This window comes from Gopherus flavomarginatus, chromosome 11, assembly GCF_025201925.1.
Source record: "Gopherus flavomarginatus isolate rGopFla2 chromosome 11, rGopFla2.mat.asm, whole genome shotgun sequence".
NCBI lineage: Eukaryota > Metazoa > Chordata > Testudines > Testudinidae > Gopherus > Gopherus flavomarginatus.
Window position 1 is genome coordinate 27,532,895 of NC_066627.1, and position 22,030 is coordinate 27,554,924.

Sequence of the window (22,030 nt, forward strand, 5' to 3'; positions counted from 1 at the left end):
GGTAGGAGCCGCCATGTGGAGTTCTGAGCCAGGCTGGCATGGAGATAACGCTGCGAACTGGAAGTCACAGGGCTGGGGGATGTGAGTCTCATTCTGCTCTGTTAGGGGGAGCTGGAGCCCGCAGGAGAGGGTTGGACACAGAAGAGACACGAGGACAAGACGTAGAGGAGTCAGTAAAGAGCGCAGTAGCCAGGACATCCCAATGGCACAGTGACTTGGCTGTAGCACCATGGGAGGGCTCTTGCTCACACACACGAGGCGAGGAGAGCTGCCTTACTTAGTGGGATAGAAGATGCTGCTTGTGCTCTGGGGGAAAGCGGCCATATGCTTGGCTACTAGGTTTATCTGACAGTTCTCCGGAGAGGGAGGCTCCCCAGAGACGCTTGGGTGCATCTTGTATTCCAGTAAATAGAGTGACACACAGTATGGGGGGGAAAGGATGGGGTGCTTGTTGTTTTAAAGGAGATGGACAATACAATGGGCAGTAAGATGCTCCAGAGAGAGAATACCTCCTGCTTGTGCCTGGGGGTGGTTTCCTGCTCCGGCTGGTAGCAAAGAGAGGGTGAAAGGAACCGGCACAGTCAGACAAGGGAAATTGTCACATACATCACAGTTCAGTTTAATACAGGACCCTGGGCAATGCCATGGGCAAAATCAGCAACATGAGCTTCCCCACAGCGGTGCCCTAGCACTTCAAGCTGGGACTGCTGCAGTGTGAGCTTCCCCACAACAGTGCCCTAGCAGTGCCAGCTGGGACTCCTGCAGTGTGAGCTTCCCCACAACAGTGCCCTAGCAGTGCCAGCTGGGACTCCTGCAGTGTGAGCTTCCCCACAACGGTGCCCTAGCACTTCAAGCTGGGACTGCTGCAGTGTGAGCTTCCTCACAGCGGTGCCCTAGCAGTGCCTGCCGGGACTCCTGCAGTGTGAGCTTCCCCACAGCGGTGCCCTAGCAGTGCCAGCTGGGACTCCTGCAGTGTGAGCTTCCCCACAGCGGTGCCCTAGCACTTCAAGCCGGGACTCCTGCAGTGTGAGCTTCCCCATGGCAGTGCCCTAGCACTTCCAGCCAGAACTCCTGCAGTGTGAGCTTCCCCTCTGCAGTGCCAGATGGGACTCCTGCAGTGTGAGCTTCCCCACAGCAGTGCCCCACTGATGTCACTAGATTTCTAGTCACAAACTGATGTGGAACTTCAGAAAACCCATCTCCCTGTTCCAGGTGCTGAGGGCCTGGCCCCTAATAAGTCGAGATAGAGAGGAGAGGCCACAGGCCTGGATGCCTCTCCTAAGACCCAACTGGTATCACTAGGATAGCATACTCCAGTGTGTGTGTGTGTGTGTGTGTGTCTGTGACAGCAGGTGTATTTGTAGGTGAGTATCTGGTGCCAACGGCCGTTTGTGGGGATGTCTGTGTGTGCAGTGCAAGTGTTTGCGTGTGCGGTAAGCATGCCTGTGTATGCAGTGTGAGTGCCTGCGTGTGTGATGAGTGTGCCTGCTTATGCAATGTGAGTGTCTGCGTGTGTAGTGCATGTGCCTGCGTGTGCAGTAGCGTGCCTGCGTGTGCCTGCATATGCAGTGTGTTTGTGTGTGTGGTGAGCATGCCTACATGTGCAGTGAGAGTGCCTGCGTGTTCCTGCGTATGCAGTGTGAGTGTCTGCGTGTGTAGTGTGTGTGCCCACGTCTGGGTACGGAGCATGAGTGCCTGCGTGTGCAGTGCGAGTGTCTGTGTGGGGAGGGGAGGAGGACTGGGAGAGTGGACAGTGCTCCAATCCTTGGTCAGGGCTACCGTTCCTGCGTGGGCCAGGCAGGGAGCTCAGAGTATAACTGCTGTTCCCTAACCTAGATAGTCCTCTGCTCAGACAGTGGCCAACTCCAAAATGCTCTGCCTCTCCCCAAAGGCAGCTGAAAGGTGTGCCATGCTCTCCAGGTACATCAGAATAGGAGCTGCTCCCTGGCCCAGCTTGAGCAGTGCAGTCATGAAGCCAGCAGAACTGCTGTGGAGATACCTAGTGATGGGCGACCTTCCCTGCTGCCACCAAGGAGTCAAGCAGTGCCAGCCCTGGCAGATTCCCTGCGAGATCCCCAGGGAATCCCGGTGGGAAAGCCCTCCCTGGCCAGCTGTATGGGAGACATCTCATGGGTGAGCTCGAGGTGGATTAACAAAGGCATGAGGCTCCCGTGTTGCTGGGCAAGGAAAGGAGGAGAGTCGTCCTCTCTGACAAAGACGGGCAAGCCCGTACCTTGGAATGCAGAGGATCAGGAGCAGGTACCTCAGGCCAGTGTCAGCACCAGAGCCTTGCAGAGAGGTCTTGGCATCTCCCAGCAAGGAAGGGCACCGCTGTGTGGCAAACACAGATTATGGGAGACAGCCCCTCCTCTCTAGCATCCTGGGCTCCTTCTCTCTCCAGGTGTAGGCTGGGGGTTGCCCTGGCCAATCCATATAGATGGCACTCCTCCAAACCAGCTCCTGACACCCTCATGGTCTTCACCCAGCGTGTCCTGTACCTTCAGCTCCTTGATTTTCGTCGGGGTCGTCACTTCCTCAACCTCATCCTCCGCCTCGGAGCGTCGCCACCCGCTGTACTCGCTGTCCTCGTCCCGCCTCTCGAGCTCCGCCCCTCCGTCGTGGTTCTCACTGACGGAAGCCGGGCGCGAGAACTCTACAGGGTGCAGAGGGGAACGCACCAATCACAGGGGTTAGAGAAGGAAGAGGACGAGACAGGCCCAGCTAGACCCACCTCTCCCCCAGTCACAGCCAGTGCAAGCCTAGTCCTTACAGATATTCTCCTAGGGTTATGACCAGCCTCGTCTTAAACATCCCAGGCAAGGCTTCTACCCTTCCCTTGGGAGACAATTGCACAGCCCTCCATGGCAGAGATACTGCCCTGATGTCCAGCCTACATTTCCCCTCCCATTCCTCTCCCTCCTTGAGATGTAGACTCTTCACTGGTGCCAATTCTCAAACCTCTCCGCAGGCCTTGCCTAGACTGTAATGGGGCTAGCTTAACTCACCAAGTGAGGTCTGCAAGTGAGCTGAGTGTGCTCAGCTGAAAAAAAGCACCTTTCCCCCCAGTCAGGGCAAGGCTGCAGGGCCCACTTTTGAAAGCTATTTTGGCACTGCTCCGCTCGCTGCTGCCACGCCTAGCTGACTTCGGCTAGATCTCACTGAAAGTCAGCAGAACTGAGGCACCTGAATGAGTTACGCGTAGGAACAGTGAGCAGAGCAATGCCTAAATACTATTAAAAATCTGAGCCCCAGCAGAGTCAGGCAAATTGGATGTGGGTCTGCTACACTTGCACCTTGTGTCGTCACTTACACCCCTGTGAAATGAGTACAAAGTGGGTGCTCCCAAATCAGAGCAGGAGGGTTTTACATCCAGTCTGCACTGGAGTAACTGACCAATGGGCAGGGCAGAGGTGAATCCGGCCCATTTATCTTATTTATTCTCCCCCCTGAGTCCAGTCCCTCCAGCTCCCCGATCATCCTGCTTTTTCTTCCCTGATCTCTTTCCAGTGTGTCAATATCTCGCCGGTAGCAGCATGCCCGGCCTGGATGCAATCACTCAGGTGTGGTCAACCCAGAGCCTGCTCCATGTTGTGATGCCTCTCCACATGCTGCCTAAAAGTGCATCAGCTTTTGCAAGCTCAGGTCTGTGCCTATCATCCCTGGAAGAAGCGATGTCCGCTGGAAACAGCTCCGTGGATAAATCCCTGGTCAGCAGGTTCCCCTGCAAAGATGGCTTTCCCCACCGCTTGTTGGCAGGTCACCTTCTGCAGGCTGGGAGAGGAACCTTTCCAAGACCCACAGGGGCCATTCCCCAAGCATGCAATCCCCAAGCGAGCTGAACACTGAGAGGGGGTGCTCAGGAATCAGACTAGTCTGAGGAGGAAAAGGCCTTTTTCAGACCTTGAGTCTATTTTCCAGCCATGAGTTTTAGCTAAGGAATTTCTGGTGCCCTCTGTTGAACAGGCACTAATCAGCCTCTGGGACTTGCCTGGCTGGATACATGGGCTGGAATAATAGGGGGGAGGGGGTTGGCGCGCTCAGGCAGAGCTGGGGGACGGGTCGAGGCTCAGAATTGGGGAGAACTGGCAGAGCTGGGGAAGGGGCCACGGGTCAGGACTGGGAAGAACCGGCAGAGCTGGGGGAGAGAGGCGCAGGTCAGGACTGGGAAGAACTGGCAGAGCTGAGGGAGGGGCCTGAGTCAGGACTGGGAGAATTAGCAGATCGGTGGGAGGGGCCGTGGGGGAGGACCGGGAAGAACTGGCAGATTGGTGGGGGTTACGTTTGCATTCTGTGCCTGGCCAGTACCAATCTCCCAGCTTCCTGAGAGTTAACCCCCTGACTCCCAAGAGTCGACGACAGCAGCAGCAGGAAGCTGTGAGCTTGCAGTGCCAGAGCCCAGCCACCCCTCGCCCACATGTCCCCTTAGCATCTAAGCCTGTCCTGCCAGCTCCCACCAGTGAACCAATCTCCCTCCCCCTCCCCAATTTGGGGCGTACCTCCATCAAGGCTGCGAGACATGGTGTACCGTTTGCTGGAGGAGCGCTCGAAGAAGGGCGCAGGCCGGTCAATCAGGGCGCTGGCCTGGCGGGTCTGGGCCTGCGTCCGCCCACTGTAGCGGAACTTAGAGCCCATCACCAGGAAGCCCTTTGGGGGCGGCTCTGGGGACACCAGCCTGCAGGTGAAGTGGGGAGGAAAGCAGAGTGTCACTGGCAGGCCAGCTCCATTCACACATGGGGCAGGAACCAATCACCATAGAGACTAGTGATCAGTAGGGGACACAACCAGGAAAAGGCCAAGAGGCGTCGCCAAACATTGTCATTGCAGGGGGGATGTTCACTCTGAATATTAATGATGGTCATTTCATTGTTCCTCTGCAGATCATTTCAGCAGAAACATCCAGCTACCCCCGGAGGCATGGATGGAAACTATGGTTGTGGATGGAGCTCAAATAAAGAGCCACACTTCCCTCAACACCTCATAGACTCATAGACTGTAAGGTCAGAAGGGACTATTATGATCATCTAGGCTGACCTCCTGCACAACGCAGGCCACACAATCTCACCTATCCACTCCTGTAGCAAACCCTTAGCCTATGTCTGAGTTATTGAAGTCCTCAAATTGTAGTTTGAAGACCTCAAGCTGCAAAGAATCCTCCAGCAAGTGACCCATGCCCCATGCTGCAGAGGAAAGCGAAAAACCTCCAGGGCCTCTGCCAATCTGCCCTGGACGAAAATTCCTTCCTGACCCCAAATATGGCGATCAATTAAACCCTGAGCATGTGGGCAAGACTCACCAGCCAGCACCCAGGAAAGAATTCTCTGTAGTAACTCAGATCCCACCCCATCTAACATCCCATCACAGACCACTGGGCATACTTGCCTGTTGATAATCAAATATCAATTGCCAAATGAATTGCCAAAATTAGGCTATCCCATTATACCATCCCCTCCATAAACATATCAAGCTTAGTCTTAAAGCCAGATATGTCTTTTGCCCCCACTACTCCCCTTGGAAGGCTGTTCCAGAACTTCACTCCCCTAATGGTGAGAAACTTTCGTCTAACTTCAAGTCTAAACTTCCTAGTGTCCAGTTTATATCCATTTGTTCTTGTGTCCACATTGGTACTGAGCTTAAATAATTCCTCTCCCTCCCTAATATTTATCCCTCTGATATATTTATAAAGAACAATCATATCCTCCCTCAACCTTCTTTTGGTTAGGCTAAACAAGCCAAGCTCTTTGAGTCTCCTTTCATAAGATAGGTTTTCCATTCCTCTGATCATCCTAGTAACCCTTCTCTGTACCTGTTCCAGTTTGAATTCATCCTTCTTAAACATGGGAGACTAGAACTGCACACAGTACTCCAGATGAGGCCTCACCAGTGCCTTGTATAATGGTACTAACACCACATTATCTTTGCTGGAAATACCTCGCCTGATGCACCCTAAAACTGCATTAGCTTTTTTAATGGCCATATCACATTGGCAGCTCATAGTCACCCTATGATCAACCAATACTCCGAGGTCCTTCTCCTCCTCCGTTACTTCTAACTGATGTGACCCCAATTTATAACTAAAATTCTTGTTGTTAATCCCTAAGTGCATGACCTTGCACTTTTCACTATTAAATTTCATCCTATTACTATTACTCCAGTTTACAAGGTCATCCAGATCTTCCTGTATGATATCCCGGTCCTTCTCTGTGTTAGCAATACCCCCCAGCTTTGTGTCATCTGCAAACTTTATTAGCACATTCTCACTTTTTGTGCCAAGGTCAGTAATAAAGAGATTAAATAAGATTGGTCTCAAAACTGATCCCTGAGGAACTCCACTAGTAACCTCCTTCCAGCCTGACAGTTCACCTTTCAGTATGACCCGTTGTAGTCTCCCCTTTAACCAGTTCCTTATCCACTTCTCAGTTTTCATATTGATCCCCATCTTTTCCAATTTAACTAATAATTCCCCATGTGGAACCGTGTCAAATGCCTTACTGAAATGGAGGTAAATTAGATCCACTGCGTTTCCTTTGTCTAAAAAATCTGTTACCTTCTCAAAGAAGGAGATCAGGTTGGTTTGGCACGATCTACCTTTTGTAAAACCATGTTGCATTTTGTCCCAATTACCATTGACCTCAATGTCCTTAACTAGCTTCTCCTTCAAAAATTTTTCCAAGACTTTATATACTACAGATGTCAAACTAACAGGCCTATAGTTATTAGGATTGCTTTTTTTCCCATTTCCTAAAAATAGGAACTATGTTAGCAATTCTCCAATCATACGGTACACCCCCTGAGTTTACTGATTCATTAAAAATTCTTGCTAATAGGTTTGCAATTTCATGTGCGAGTTCCTTTAATATTCTTGGATGAAGATTATCTGGGCCCTCCGATTTAGTTCCATTAAGCTGTTCGAGTTTGGCTTCTACCTCGGATGTGGTAATATCTACCTCCATATCCTCATTCCCATTTGTCATCCTACCATTATCCCTAAGCGCCTCATTAAAGACTGAGGCAAAGTATTTGTTTAGCTATTGGGCCATTCCTAGACTCTCCTTACCCTCCATTCTATCCTCAGTGTTTAGTGGTCCCACTTCTTCTCTCTGTTTTCTTCTTATTTATATGGCTATAGAACCTTTTACTATTGGTTTTAATTCCCTTTGCAAGGTTCAACTCTACCTGGCTTTTGGCCTTTCTCACTTTATCCCTACATGTTCTTACCTCAATAAGGTAGCTTTCCTTGCTAATCCCTCCTATCTTCCACTCTTTGTAGGCTTTCTGCTTTTTCTTAATCACCTCTCTAAGATGCTTGCTCATCCAGCTTGGTCTACAACTCCTACCTATGAGTTTTTTCCCCTTTCTTGGGATGCAGGCTTTAGATCACAAGTTCTTCAGTCCAATCTACTTCCCTAACTAATTTCCTTAATTCTTTAAAGTTAGCCCTTTTGAAATAAAAAACCCTAGTCCCAGATCTATTTTTGTTTATCCTTCCATCTAGTTTGAACTGAATTAGCTCATGATCGCTTGAACCAAGATTGTCCCCTACAACGATTTCTTCTATGAGGTCCTCACTACTCACCAAAACCAAGTCTAAAATAGCATCCCCTCTTGTTGGTTCTTCAACTACTTGGTGAAGAAATCCATCAGCTATCACATCCAGAAAAATCTGAGCCCTATTATTATTACCAGCACTTGTCCTCCAGTCTATATCTGGGAAGTTAAAGTCTCCCATAATTGCACAATTCTCATTAGTGTTTACTTCATTAAAAACATTAAAGAGGTCTCTATCCATATCCAAATCAGATCCCGGCGGTCTGCAGCACACCCCAAGCACTGTCTCAGGGGAGGCTCTAGTAGTTTTCTTTCCCAAAGTGATTTTTGTCCAGACAGACTCTGTCTTATCTATTCCATCATTTCTTATTTCTTTACAGTTAACCTCATCATTGATATACAGTGCTACTCCATCACCTTTGCCTTTATTTCTGTATTTCCTAAACAGCACATAACCTTCAATACCTGAACTCCAGTCATGACTACTATTCCACCATGTTTCTGTTATCCCTATAATATCCAGTTTCACTTCCTGCACCAGTAGCTCTAGTTCCTCCATTTCGTTACCTAGGCTCCTCGCATTAGTGTACAGACATCATAATTTTTGCTGTTTGGCTTCATTGACATTCTTTATCCAGTTAGGCACAGACATTCTGCCACCAGTATCATCAATTAGACTGGTATCTACACTACCCTTCCTCCTTATGTCCATTCTTCTGCCTATGGTTGTATCCTCTCTTACTTTGTTTACTTCCCTCTCAATGTTAAATTCCGGCGTGGAGATTACCTGGACATCTCCCAACCATCTCCCCCAAATTCCGAGTTTAAAGCTCTCTTAATCAGTTGTGCCAGCCTCCATCCTAGAAGTCTATGTCCCTCCTTATTCAGGTGAAGTCCATCCCGAGAGAACAGTCCTCTGTCCATAAATGCTTCCTAGTGGCCATACATCCCAAAGCCCTCTTTATAGCACCACTGCCTGAGCCATCTGTTGATCGCCATAATCTTGTCACACCTTTGTTGCCCTTCTCTAGGAAGCAGCAGAATCTCACTGAAGATCACCTGAGCCTCAACTTCCTTATGTGTCTTCCCCAGTCTGGCATAGTTTCCCTTGATACGTTCCAGCGAGAATCTAGCCGTATTGTTTGTTCCCACATGAAGGACAATCAGCGGATTCTTTCATGCTCCTGTTAGGATCCTTTTCAGCCTCAGGTCCATATCCCGTATCTTAGCACCCGGCAGACAGCACACCCTTCTGTTCTCCGGATCAGCTCTAGTTACAGGCCCCTCTATTCTTCTCAGTAACGAGTCCCCAATCGCATAGACCTGCCTTTTCCTGGTGACAATGTGGTTCTCCGGTCTATCCCCTGCTCCCACGGACTGCAGGTCCTCTCGATTTCTATTGTCTCTTGCAATCCTCCACAACCCATCCCGTATCCTCCTGGGGTTCATACTTGGTGTTGTCTTCATTGACTCTTCCCCTCTTCCTATAGGACTAGCCGCTCTTCTCTTCTTCCTTGCCCTCTCACCTTCAGCGACCACCTGCTGTGCCTTTCTTCATTTTCCAACTCTGCAAACCTGTTCCTGAGCTCCATTTCTCCTTCACTGGCTCGTCTTTTCCTCTGCCTGGTTCTCTTAGTCACATGCTTCCACCAACCACTTTCCTCACCCAGCAGTCTCTCCTCAGAATTCTTTGGTCTTGCTTCCATCTGCAAGTCTGAGCTTATCCCTTCAGCCTCCTCGTATCTTTGCTCCATCATCTGCTCGGACTCCCTTCTAAACTCTACCAGAGTTTCCACCTGCATCTCCAGTCCTTGGATCTTTTCTTCCATCAGCTCTATCAGGTGGCACTTCATGCAGACAAAACTCTTTTCTGGTACCCGCTCCAGGATCATATACATGCTGCAGCTTCCACATCCAGTCACCTGGGCTCTTAACCCTGCTTCCAGGAACAGTGCTGTCCTGTTAGGAGAACTCTCCAGCCCTCTCCCTCCTCACTTGTCTCTTCGCGTCCATCTCACTGGCTGTTCCCATCCACTCTGTGTCTCCTGAATGGTGAAGGTGCAAACTGCCTCACCCCACATCTCAGTGACTTCAGGATCACAGACTCAGAGTTTAAGGTCAGAAGGGACCATTATGATCTTCTAGTCTGACCTCCTGCACAATGCAGGCCACAGAATCTCACCCACCCACTCCTGTAACAAACCCCTGACCTATGTCTGAGCTACTGAAGTCCTCAACTTGTGGTTTAAAGACCTGAAGGTGCAGAGAATCCTCCAGATGTAGAAGGTGAGGGACTCGATGGTGGGGGGGGGGGGGGTGAGAGCCAAAAAGGCAAGTGCATAAATCAGATGATAACGTGGGAGGCAGGTGAGTATAAATGAGGGGTACTACTTTTTGTATGGGAGGGGGGCAGCACTGGGTAGGGGAGATACAGCGACTACAGCTGGGGAGGACATCTTTTCGGTGACATGAACATTTTGCGAATGGATGTTGCTTTCGTTAGGTCCTTCGCGTCGAAACAAAAACAAAAGAAAAATTCTGGGGAAAAAAATCAAAACATTTCCATATTTTTCTTGCAACTTTTCATTAAGAAATTTCCTTTCATATTATTTAGGAAATTTTTTTAAAAATGTTAAAAAATGCTCAAAACTGAACCAAACATTCCAGCGGAGGGGGAGCAGAATGGTTCCTTAGCCTCAAACTTCCCCCCCCCCGCCATTAGCCAAAAATTTTGGAAAAATTCATTTTCAGTTTGACTCCAAATTAATGTTTTTCCTCCCAGAACTGCCAGTGAACAGAACTGTTTCTACTAGAAGCAATCCAGAGCTGCGTGGAGACCATGTGCTGTGTGGGGGCATTTTATTTTTGGGTCCATCTAAATAAGCAAAGCTCTAGAGCTGCTCTGCTGGCATCTTGAGGGCTGGCACGGGGAACGTAGCAGGGCGAAGGATGGCGCCGTGTGTCTTGATGTATTAAACGCCTGCTTGTCAGCTCTGAAAGCGTGTCAGATGGAGATAAAAGCAGAGATCTATGCAGCATGAGACCTGGGAAATCCAGCACTGGGATCTCAAGACGTGGGCTCTCTTCCCTAATCCACGTGCCATCCTGCAAGCAAACTCCTCCCTACACTCCCTGCACTGTCTGTGCAAATATCAGGGGTCAAGAGTGGCCATGAATTCTGGGAACCCAACGTGAGAGCCCTGGAGCCAGGTTTGACCAGGCCTTGGGGTTCCTGTGTGTGCGCTTTCTCTGCCAACACCTGATTTGCAGGCACAATCAGGGACGGGCATGCTCAAGTGAAATTGACTGGGGCCCATAATTTTTGTACTCACAACCTCAGGCGCAAACGCAGTGAAGAGCTGCAAATCTGGCCCCTAGAGCCTGGTTATTAGAGGCGCTGAGAGTCACTGACCCCAGCTTGATCTGCAGCTGCTCTGAAAATCAGGCCCCATGAGTCTCAAGTTGGGCCCTCAAAATTGGTGGCCTTTTGAAAAGCAAGGCCTCAGTCTTCAGTGCAGCCACGTGCAGGGACCCTGCAGTGACTAGTCTGGAGCTAGAAGGCTTGCCGGGGGCGGAGGGTGAGGAATCCTGGCAGGGCTGGTGCAAGGAAGTTTCGTTCCCTAGGCGAAACTTCCACCTTGCACCCCCCACCCAGCTAACTCAGCCCCCCCCCCCACGGCAGCTAACTCAGCCCCCCACCCGGGGAGCCCCGGCAGCTAACCCCCCCATCACCCCACAGCAACTAACCCCACCCAGGAAGACTCCCCCTGTCCCCCCACGGCAGCTAATTCCGCCTGGGGAGACTTCCCCCGCCCCCACCCACCGCCATGGCAGCTAACCCTGCCTGGGTAGACTTCCCCCCTCTCACTCCCCCCGCCATGGCAGCTAACCCTGCCTGGGTAGACTTCCCCCCTCTTTCCCCCCGCCACGGCAGCTAACCCTGCCTGGGGAGACCTCCCCCCGTGGAAGCTAACCCTACCTGGGTAGCCCGCCCCAGCTCACCTCCACTCCACCTCCTCGCCTGAGGGGACTTTTAGGCACCCCCAAGCACTAGGCGCCCTAGGCGGCCGCCTAGTTTGCCTAAATGGTTGCACCGGCCCTGAATCCTGGCCCCGCTGAAGCCAATGGCAAAACTCCTGCAATGAGGCCTGGACCTTACACATGATGGTTGCAAAGAGCAGTCTGTAGGATGTGTTGTCTCAGTTTAGAATTCGAGCTCTGGAAACCATGCGGAGCACCAGCCAGGCACAGGCTGGCATGTAAAAAATCAGAAGACTCCAGAGTGAGTGAAAGCATTGCCATGGCAGAGCAGAGCAAACAGCAAATACCTGGCCTGGATGCAGCTGTCCCAACCAGCACAGGATGCAACTTACTGCCACGGAGAAACTGAGCCCATCGGCAGATTCTTTTATTTATTAGATCCGGGAAATCTCTCCATTAACGCAAGGGAAAGATGGCCTTGTGGGTGGGGCATCAGACTGCAATTCAGGACATCAGGGTTCTATTCCTGCTGCTGTTACAGACTCAATGTGTGACCTTGGTCAAATCACTTTACCTCCATGTGTGCCCTGGTTTCCCCGTCTATGTACTAGAGATGCTGATGCTTTCCAACTGCATAGAGTTGCTGTGGTGATAGAATATAGGTATCTAAACAAGACCACCACACATTAGACAATGCAGAAGGTCAGGTCCCTACAGAGCTCGAATGGAGATACTCATTTCCAAGCGGCTTTTCTTGCTCCAAAACTCTCAGTGATGGCAGCATTACGGTCACAGTGTGTTCCTCACAGCAGTCTGCTTGGATTTCCCTTGTATGAAGCAGGGCAATTGGGACCCCGCTCTGCAGGGCACAGGCCTCTCTCTGATTGGGTTCGGCTGGAATATGCCACAGTTTGGTTGGGCAAAGCCCAGCCAGAGTGCAGTTTGTATAGTAGGGAAGCTCCCAGGGATATCAGGTAGGGAAGGCCAAGGAAGCAGGCCAGGGAGAGCGCATTGGAAGGCCCAGAGACAACCCCTTCCCACATGGGGTAGAGAGGAGAGGGGTATCAATAGGGCAAAGGCAGCTGAGGGGGAGCACTAAGGAGACAGACCCCTGCCCTCCCCCCATGTGGATCCCCCGTAGGGCATTAACGAAGAACGTCTCGCCCAGTGAAAAGCACAAGGAGGGCAGGGACAGACAGCACACCCAGCCTCCTCTCTGCTAGCTCTGCCCTGTCCTTGGCGGTTCTTTACAGGGACCTTCCTCCTCACCTGAAGAAGGTGTGGTGCTCAATGCAGACCTTCCAGAGCCTCTTGGCAGAGCGGTGGTTGGGCAGCTTGAAGCCAATGGTGCTCTCAAACTGCTCGTACTGGAAGCACAGGAGACAGACTCGTGTTACAGCCAGGATTCTTGCTCGGAACCTGCCTCAGCCCACAGCCCTGGGGGACAGCTCAGGCTGGCGACAGCCTCCTAGCCAAGGTCCCAACAGGAGAATGACAGAGCAAGTGTCTCCATAAATCCCTCCCCGCATGCTCTGGGGCCCAGGCTGCAGTGGCTATTCTGTCAGGACTTGGCTGGCGGCAGGGCAGGGTCAGAGCTCACACGGCAGCGGGATGGCCTTTGTGGGTGATCACGTTTTCATTGGCACTATCCAGCTTTTGGGTGGGAGGAGAATTCTCTCCCATAAGGAAAAGAAATTTCAAAATGTTCCATTTCCTTTGGGGGGGGGATAATCCCACTTTTGCTCCCTTTTTCAGACCCTTCCCCCCTTTCTGCCCCACTGGAAATAACAGATGAGACAGTGGGTTTGATTTGTTCCCTGCTGAAATGAATTTGGGGGCCTCCCAGCCCTTGTCTGATGCAATAACAATGGACCTTTCCAGCACACAGGCACCCTTGGGAGAGAACAGACTTCCTGACATCCCCTCGGGAGGTAAGGATGGACTCTCCCCCAGGAGCCCCCACTCCCAAGAGACGGGCTCTCGTAAGAGACACTCACCTCGCCGGGGCGGATTTTGATGTAGAAGTTGCTCCTCTTGTAGGAAATCTTGAGGATCTTGGGCCAGGCAAAGCGGTTTATCCTCAGCCTGTCCCTGTAGATCAGCAGGCCGTTGGCACAGACTCCCAGCATGATGTCGATGCCCTCTGAGTCCTGATGGAAGCCAGAGGGGAGGGTTAAGGACAAGGTAGGAGGGTTAGTGTTTGGCCAGCAAATAGCCCTCCAGCTACCGCCTGGCAGTGGGGTCTAGCAGGGTGGTCAGACTCAGCACCACGCCAGGGGCCACAGTCCGACTGGTAATTTGTATCTGCAGACAACTGTAAAATGCTGCAACTGCATTCCTGCCAGAGCAGGCAGTGCCACTGGGCTGCTGCCACACATCGCGTGGTACCCAGGTCCCTTGCTGGAGATGCCAATGGGGAGAAGCTGATGGGAGAGGGATGTTCCCACTCAGGATGGGGCAGGAGGTTTGGAGAAACACTGTGGCTGCCGTTCACAGTTGCGAGACACCTGTGCTCTTTTGAGGGGGTTTCCCACCCTTAAAAGGGCAATTCCATCTTCTCATGGCTTTGAGCTCCAGGGCAACCTCTGGGGTGGAGAGACAGAACCATGCCCCAGCTCAGCCAGCAAAATGGGGCCCTATCTACAACTTACTGACCAGGTGAGGTTTTCAGAAGCACCTAAATCACTAAGGAGCCCAAGGCCTTGTCTATACGAGGTATCCACAGTAACTCTCAGGGTGGAAATGGGATCCTGGCTCAGATGCCATCAAGCTGGCCACAATAGGGGCAGGTCTTGGGGGCAGCCCCCGGCTGGAAGTTGGGCTCCTTCATCTTCTGGTATGCCTGCCACAGCAACTTCCCCTTTGCCTGGAATCGGCCCTTGACCCTGCTGAGCCTTAGATTCTCCATGGCCTTTGCAAGGGCAGAGCACATATCTGTAATCCTGTGGGAATGCCACAGCTGTGCTCTGCATTTCTCCCCCCCACAAGCTGAGGAGACCTTTGGACCTGGCTCCTGGACCATACAGCAACTGGAGCTGGAGCCGGAGCCAGGCTTGTCCAGGTGAACTTGCAGAGATGGCAGAGAAAGAGGCCTTTCTAAAACACGCTGGGGATTTTAAATGGGGGGTCAGGCTTCCCTGCACTGTGAGCCTCCTGGCAAGCAGAGAGGTCACTGCTGCAGCACCAGGTGCGCTGTAGACTTGTTGCTGGAGAACTGTTTATACCGGCTCAGGCACTTCGGTGTCCATATATGCCTTGCGCCGGTAGAACTGTACTTGGTGGCAGGGACAAACGTTGCCCGGGGAGCTGGTTTCACTTTGCCGGCAGGAGCAGAAAGTTTGGTCAGCAGGACTCACAGCTGAGTGCGCCCAGAGGCAAGGCTGTGCCCACAGAGGGACAGTGGTAACGCTGGCCAGTGGTTGTCTGTCTCGTCAGACAACACAGGGTCAGCTTCCCACGCTGCTCTTCCCTGGACCTCCTGCCTGCTCTGCAGGGGTCCAAGAGGAGCTAGTTCAGTCAGCAAGGCCTAATCAGCCCTTGGCCCCTCTGCTGAGGTGCCTAACAAGGGGTTGTAATTAGCCCCAGTTGTGATGTGGGCACTTGTCAACTGTGAACTGGACTGAGACCCACCCACTCCATTGTATAGGCTGGTAACCACTATCAGCCATTACCAGCCTGGGTTGGATACAAACACGTTACCCTGGGTGAAAACGACAATGCTGCCCCTGGCCTGTTGTGCTCTTGTGAGCAGGGCAGACGTTTCCCTGCCTCACTTTTGGACAGGCCTAGTGGCTTGACATGGGACTGGCGTGCCAGCTGCTGCCTGTAGCATGCGCTGCAATAAACAGCATCCCCAAACTGGCCAGCTTGCTCTGTCCTGCTGGCTCAGAGGATCAGGGTGGGCAGGGAGGGAGCACAGGCCCTGGTGGATGGGTCACATTTTGGGACTGACAGCGTCTCCTAGATGCACTCCAGTCCCGGACGACAGGGCAGAGAGGCCCCACGCGAGTGCACCAGGACTCTAGTTCTGCTTGTCCCAGCTTGGATGAGACAAACGGCAAACTTCTCTGTGCCGTCACCTCCTGAGAATGGAAAACCACTGGGATCCTTGGCACCAGGGGCATAGGGACATCATGTTGTCCAGAGACATCCGCCAGGGACAAGGGTCGGCGGGGGAGAGACAGAGAGAGGACATGAGGGACAGAGGGATGTCCCCATTGCAATCGGGAGTGGGACTGCCACACATCTAGGCATACCTCACGCTAGCTAGATCAAAGCTAGCTTCAGTAACAACAGCGGTGAAGCCTTGGCAGCATGGGCAGCAGCACAGGCTGGCTGCTCAGGTGTGTATGGAGATTCCTGGGATGGCGGGGCTAGCTAGACCAGTGCTAGCTTGGATCTGTCTGCAACCGCTGCAATCACACCTCCTGACTGCAGCATAGATATATCCAGAATGTGTGAGACAGGGGGAGAAAAGGAGCCAGGCAGGGGAGTGAGGAGCTCTGAGGAGAAGTGCAGAGAGGTCTCCTGTGCTCCTGTGCCCTGATTCCAGGGGCTCAGTACCTTGGCGTGGTGCAGGTCGACTCCGTACATTGAGAGCTTCTTGGCATTCTCGAGGAAGTGGATCTCCGCTTCGCCCGGCGTCATGCCCCTGGGAAGGAGACGAGGTGCAAAGAGAGACTGATTAGAACCACCCCACTGCTGCCAGCTGCTCCCTGCAGGCATGGGGAGGTTCAGGGGTCTGGTCAGGGGGAATTGCTCAGGAGATGAGCACTGGGATGCTATTAACAAGGAACCCAGGCCAGCACCAGGGCTCCCTCCCAGCGCCTGGCGGGGCGCAGCCATTTGGATGCCTGCCCACAAGAAGAGAGGAATGGCCAAGCTGGTGGGGAGCCCAACCTGTAGGTCTTGTGCAGCTCCATGATGCGCTCCTCCAGTTCCCTGGTCTGGTTGGGTGCGAAGTGCAGCTCGCTGACATAGTTGCCGACATGCTCCTCAGCATCGTAGTCTCCCAGCTCGGCCTGTACAGCGTAGGAGCCAAGCAGGGCATGTGTGACGAAGGAGCACGGCAGCCGGCCCGTGATGATGTCAGCCCGCAGCTGCAGACACAGGTAGTATCTGGGGGGGAAAGGACGGGCGGCTGGTGAGATGGGGTGAGGACAAAGGGAAATACCCTGGTGAGCTCTCCGGGGGGCCAGGCAGATTCTAAATGGCACAGTGGTCCACCCATCACAGGGAGATGGTCACTGGGGTAGGGTACATGTACATGTACATGGGGTGCACAGCCAACAACAGTTAAAGCCGACACTGTGACCCTGTGACCAGGAGCAACCCCTCGCCCCACACTCAGGATGAGTCCCTCGCCTAATGCCCCTGCACTCAGGATGGATCCCTCGCCCTCTGCCAGGGATGGACACTCCGCCCCATACACAGGATTGACCCCATTGCCCACAGCCCCAGGCCTGCCCACCCACAACACACCCAGAGGAACACAGTCACAACCCACCCATGCATGCACACCTCCTGCACTCCACCACACTACACACTGGGCCAGTCCCCTCCCTGACCCAACCAACACACACAGGTGGCCAAGTCCTACACACAGGTGGCTGTTAACACACACACGGTCCCATCCATCGTGCCACTGGCTCTCTGGACAGATGCTGTCTGTCAGGGAGGGGAGGAAGAGCCCTGGGGCAGGGCAGCGTACCGAGTGCCCCATGGCCCCTCACCTTGTGATGTCCTCTGTGAGTTGGGCAGGGTCGGGTGGGTAGAATTTAACAGTGAAAGCAAAGTTCCAGGGGCCACCTAGGGTGAAGAAGAGAGAGAGGATAAGGGGGAGCATGTTCCCCATGTGCCTAGGACATGACCTCCCCGAGGGCACCCGCTCCCCAGCCTGGGCTCAGTGTAGGGAGCCCATGCCTGTGTCCCACCCCTTCTCAACCCCCAGGGGCCCCGGGGCAGACAGACAGATGAGGCGATTCCCCTTGGTTGCTACCCAAGCGCCCAGAGAGATTAACCCGCTGACCATGGATTGCTCAGGGGATCTGCAGACTATGCTTCCTGCAGACCCTACCGCCGTCTGTCCAGCTGAGAGCATCACTGGCCCAGATGAGACCTGCCCATCTTCCACCATACAGGGACACCATCTCTTCCTGTCTCCACAGCAACAAGCCCTGCATTTCCCAGCAAGGTTCCCTGAGGTCCACTATTGGTGAGGGCCTCCCCCACACCCTGCAATGTCTCTGCAAGCCATTGCCCAGCCCAGCCCAGCTAACCAGCCTGCTGGCCTACTCTGCCACCCCCCCACCCCCTCAGCCAGTCCAGGATCTCCTGCTCCTCCTCCAGCTGACCAGCCCCCATCTTGCTCTGTCAGCCCAGGAACTCACTTCCAGCCAGCCCGGGTTCTCCTGATTGCCCAGCGAGGCAGAACCGGAGCCCCCTCCGGGCATCACATCAATCCAGCCCCTGCCCACCCATTCTCCGAGGGAGCAGGGACTGTCACAAGGATGTCTGTTAGCAGCTGGGTGGATCCTAAGGATAAGGGGATAAGGATGGGGATCCCCACTGCCGCCCCCCATTGCACTGTGGGTAATTCTAATGACTCGTGGGCATTTTATGGTAGCTGGGAATCCTGCCGCCAAGGAGCCCCAGGGCCTGCACACCTCAGCAGCAGAAGGCAGCCACACACCCTCAGCAGAAGGAGCAGATATCACCCCCTTGATTCACTGCACCCTCTCCCAAGCCAAGGGGCATCGCCCCGACACAGCCGCAAGAGGTGCAGACACAAGGTCTGATTCCCCATCTCACAACAGCTTCATGCCAGCACCACCCAGTGACTTCGGGGAGTGGCTCCTGACTGACAACGGTGTGAGTGAGGGGAGAACAGGGCCCGCCAAGCTCCACAGAGATGCCCAGCTGTGTGTTCACTGCAGGATGAAGGAGCAGCAAAGCCATCCAGACAGTTGCCATAAGAAAGGTCCTCCACAGGAGCGGTGGCACACGTGATCCATCGGCTACCGGAGCTCTGCTCTGGATGCCAGTCTGCCCCTTCTGCCAGTGGTGCACACAGCACCAGCCATGCATTCTCCAGCTGTCCCTGACCGGATGCCAGTGGCCCGGTTTTCAGAGGAGCTGAGCAGCATCTACAGCTCACATCCAACTCCAGGGGAACTCCAGGCGCTTGGCATCTCTGCGAATCAGGCTCTTTTTCCACCTTTCCCCTTGCTTCTCTTGCCCCCCGTGGGCTGCACCAAGGGGACGAAGTTCCCACTGGGTAACCAGAATGGGGAGGTAACAACTCAGAGCAGCGACTGGGTTTACAATGGTGCCAGTCGCACCACGGAGCCGGGCCCATGCTCAGAAGGGGCCCCGACCTGCTCTGCTTGCTGGCTTCCTCCCGCCCACCATTTGCTTGTCTCATCCTGCAGGGTTCTCTGCATTTGTGAGGGGATCCTGGGGAGGCTCTGGGTATACGGAGTCAGAGGGAAGGTGTTGCAGAAGTGCTGAATTTCTGATTTCCCCACAGGTGCTTGACCCCATCTCTGTCCCAAGCATCATCCCCACTTCACCCTTTCCCTCAAGGCCCTGCCACCCACCTCTTCCTGCCCCCACTCCACCCCTGCCTCTTCCTGCCCCATTCCACACCCTGCCCAGAGTGCCCCCACTTCTTCCTGCCCCTTCTCCTCCCCTCCCCCACACTGCCTTCTGCCCACTGCTGAACAGCTGATCAGTTGCAGGCGGGAGGCACTGGGGAGAGGATCTGATCAGCGGGGCTGCCAGTGGGTGCTGAGCACACACTATTTTTTTTCTGTGGGTGCTCCAGCCCTGGAGCACTCACAGAGTCGGAACCTATGGGGTTTTGGGTGGAGAGGGGCTGTGTGGTGTGGCATAGGCCAACCCCTAAGGGGAAGGAGCATGTTGGCAGCACAGGGCTGGGCAGGCCACTGTGCGTCTGGCAACTGCCAGTTTGTAAATAGTGCTCTCACACTGGGCTGGGCAGAGTTGCTCCTGCCATGCCCCATTGCCCCTGGCTGGCCCCTTGCTCTGGGCACTGACCTCCCCGTGCCATGCTCCATTGCCCCTATGGGGGCCCACAAATATGTTTGGTGCCAGGCCCACATATTGTTAATCTGGCCCTGGCGACTTACTGCGGATCTGCTTTTTGATTTCCTTGGAAGGATCCAGCCAGTTCTGAAACAACAAGAAATGACACAACCAGTGGTCATGGCTGCGGTCTGGAGGGTGGGGTGGGGCTGGGGAGGAGGGCATCAAACGGGCCCAACCAAGGGCTCGGTGCCCCAGCCTTACCTTCTGGCTGTCGGAGTCACAAAACGTCAGGCCGAAGTAATCCTTCTCCAGAAGGTTGAGGTGCTCACACACCATGTCGAAGAGCACCTGGCCCCGGGCATGTTTCTGCAGGAGACACAGCCGGGCAGGGGAGTTGGAGCCAGGATCCCCCTCCCCCTTTCCCAGGCCAGTCATGCTGCAGCTGCCCATCAGAACACAGGCAAAAGCAGGACCCGGGGGATGCAGGAAGTGTCTGCCCCTTGCTTTCCCCTCCCAGCAACCAAGCGTAATCACAGCCGGTGCTTGCCTGGGCTCGGCACCCTGGGAGTGCCCCTGTGGGCACGAGTGTCACCCAAAGGGGACAGGGAGGGCTGGGGAGAAGGGAAAGACAATGGTTCCATCGAGGGTGTGGCTATAGGCATGCTCCCCCTGGCCCAGGAGGACAATGTGCCTTCCAGACTGTCCCCTGGGATATCCTGAGTCAGTATCCAACTCCCTGCACCCCCTCTCCGCTCTTCCTGGGCTTTGGCTTTACTGGGGACCCTGAAACAATAACAGCACAAAACTCAGCCTAAGCTCCCTCCCTGCACTCAGCCTCCCCTAGGGTTTCCCTCCAGGACATTCCTGTCCCAGCTCCCTAATCCCCTAACCCCAGAGAGCCAGCACCATCTCCTATATATTCATGGGACAGATTCATTCGATGAACTGATCCTGCAACAACCAGTTCTGGCAGCTTGGTGCAGAGTTTTCACACTGGTAAATAGGGCAGGCACACAGAAGAGCCCTAGCACCACATTACAGGGCAGTGTATGTGTTTACCACTCTATAATGTGGGATGTAGCCAGGATCTGGGTGATGGAGACCTACCCAGCTGCTGGCACACCTCCCACTTTAAAGCAACACAGGTGCAGAGTAGCTGCTATACTGGATCTGAGCAGTGGTCCAGCAAGCCCAGGAGCCTGTCTTTGCCCAGTACCAGATACCTGAGAGGAATGTGCAGGAAAAATCACAGTGGACAATTCTGCAATAGCCTGCCTGCAGGGGTAGTTCCTTCCTGACCCAGACAGTTAGTGGCTGGTTAACGCCTTGAAGCAGGAAGGTTTATACCGCTTATATTCCTATATTTTTCCTGTCTAATGTAATAGTGGGTGTTCTCATTATCCAGTTAAATGTTCCATCTTCATCTGAATCCTACCAAGCATTTGGTCTCTTGCTATCTTGTGGCAGAGAGTTCCACAGGCTAATTATGTGGATAGAAGAATAATTTCTGTTGATCAGCTTTACATGAGTCATCCTCCAATTTCACTGAGTGGTTCTTTGTCCCTGTAATATGAGACTGGATAATTGGGGCACTTGATCTCCCTTCTCTAGACCGCGCATTCTTTTATATACCTTTATCATGTACTCCCTTTTTTACCTTGATTCTAAACTAAAGTCCCAATCTTTTCAATCTCTCCTGATAAAGAAATCTTTTTATGCCTCTAATAGGTTCAGTCTCCCATTTCTGGAGTCCTTCTGTTTCTTCCTATATCGTTTTTGATATAGGAGTACTGCAGAGCAGAATTTGTTCAGGAAAGGGTATTGGATTTGTGTGTTTGATCCCTGCTTGTTTTTAAGGGATATAAGTATTGTCTAGAATGCACAACTAAGGCAAAAATATACATACAGAGGGGAGGAGGGGAAGGGAGGGAGGAATGAAAAGGGGAGAGAAAGAAACCATAAATACAGCACAAGCCCCCCTTTAAGAAAGCAATTTCTTTTTTCCCCAAAGGGCTTTTCTCTGAGTAGAGGTTCCTCACTAGTCAAAATTACCATTTGCACAGCACAAAAGATTGCAACAATCTAGGACTTTAACTTGACTCCACAGTGAATGGAATCTCGTAAGAGCAGAGTTCACCACCAACTATAAACAAAACAGTAGCGGAAACAAAGGGCAGTAAGATACCAGGAGACTACTGTTTCCTAAGCTACATACAGGAGTAGTATTCTGATAAGGAAACAGCAAGACACGGCTTATGTATCTGATATGATGCAGATATTTGTGGGCGCACGCTTGTGTCTGTTGTTGGGTAAATATTAATCAGAGTCATCCGGGAAGGGCGATGAAATCCATGTGCTGTGACAGGGCTCAGAAAAGCTCATCTCTCCTGCTTTGAGAGATTATTTCAGTTGCTATAATGATCCATTCTATTTATTGCTTTGCGAGAATCAGTGT

At 52.9% G+C, this 22,030-nt stretch overlaps 1 protein-coding gene across 6 annotated transcripts in view; it reads right to left on the reverse strand.

Annotated features, from left to right (window-relative positions):
- Nucleotides 1-22,030, reverse strand: part of EPB41L1 (erythrocyte membrane protein band 4.1 like 1) — a 148,370-nt gene that overhangs the window by 21,214 nt on the left and 105,126 nt on the right. For 5 of the 6 annotated variants that reach the window (XM_050917233.1, XM_050917237.1, XM_050917236.1 and 2 more), the window contains 10 exons: nucleotides 19,837-19,941; nucleotides 19,677-19,719; nucleotides 17,259-17,334; nucleotides 16,426-16,644; nucleotides 16,090-16,177; nucleotides 13,524-13,676; nucleotides 12,796-12,893; nucleotides 4,497-4,672; nucleotides 2,499-2,653; nucleotides 510-545 (listed from right to left, as the gene is read on the reverse strand). In XM_050917233.1, the coding sequence (XP_050773190.1) occupies nucleotides 510-545; nucleotides 2,499-2,653; nucleotides 4,497-4,672; nucleotides 12,796-12,893; nucleotides 13,524-13,676; nucleotides 16,090-16,177; nucleotides 16,426-16,644; nucleotides 17,259-17,334; nucleotides 19,677-19,719; nucleotides 19,837-19,941 (1,149 nt within the window). The remainder of the gene's footprint in view (nucleotides 1-509; nucleotides 546-2,498; nucleotides 2,654-4,496; nucleotides 4,673-12,795; nucleotides 12,894-13,523; nucleotides 13,677-16,089; nucleotides 16,178-16,425; nucleotides 16,645-17,258; nucleotides 17,335-19,676; nucleotides 19,720-19,836; nucleotides 19,942-22,030) is intronic. The other variant, XM_050917235.1, reaches the window with a different exon arrangement.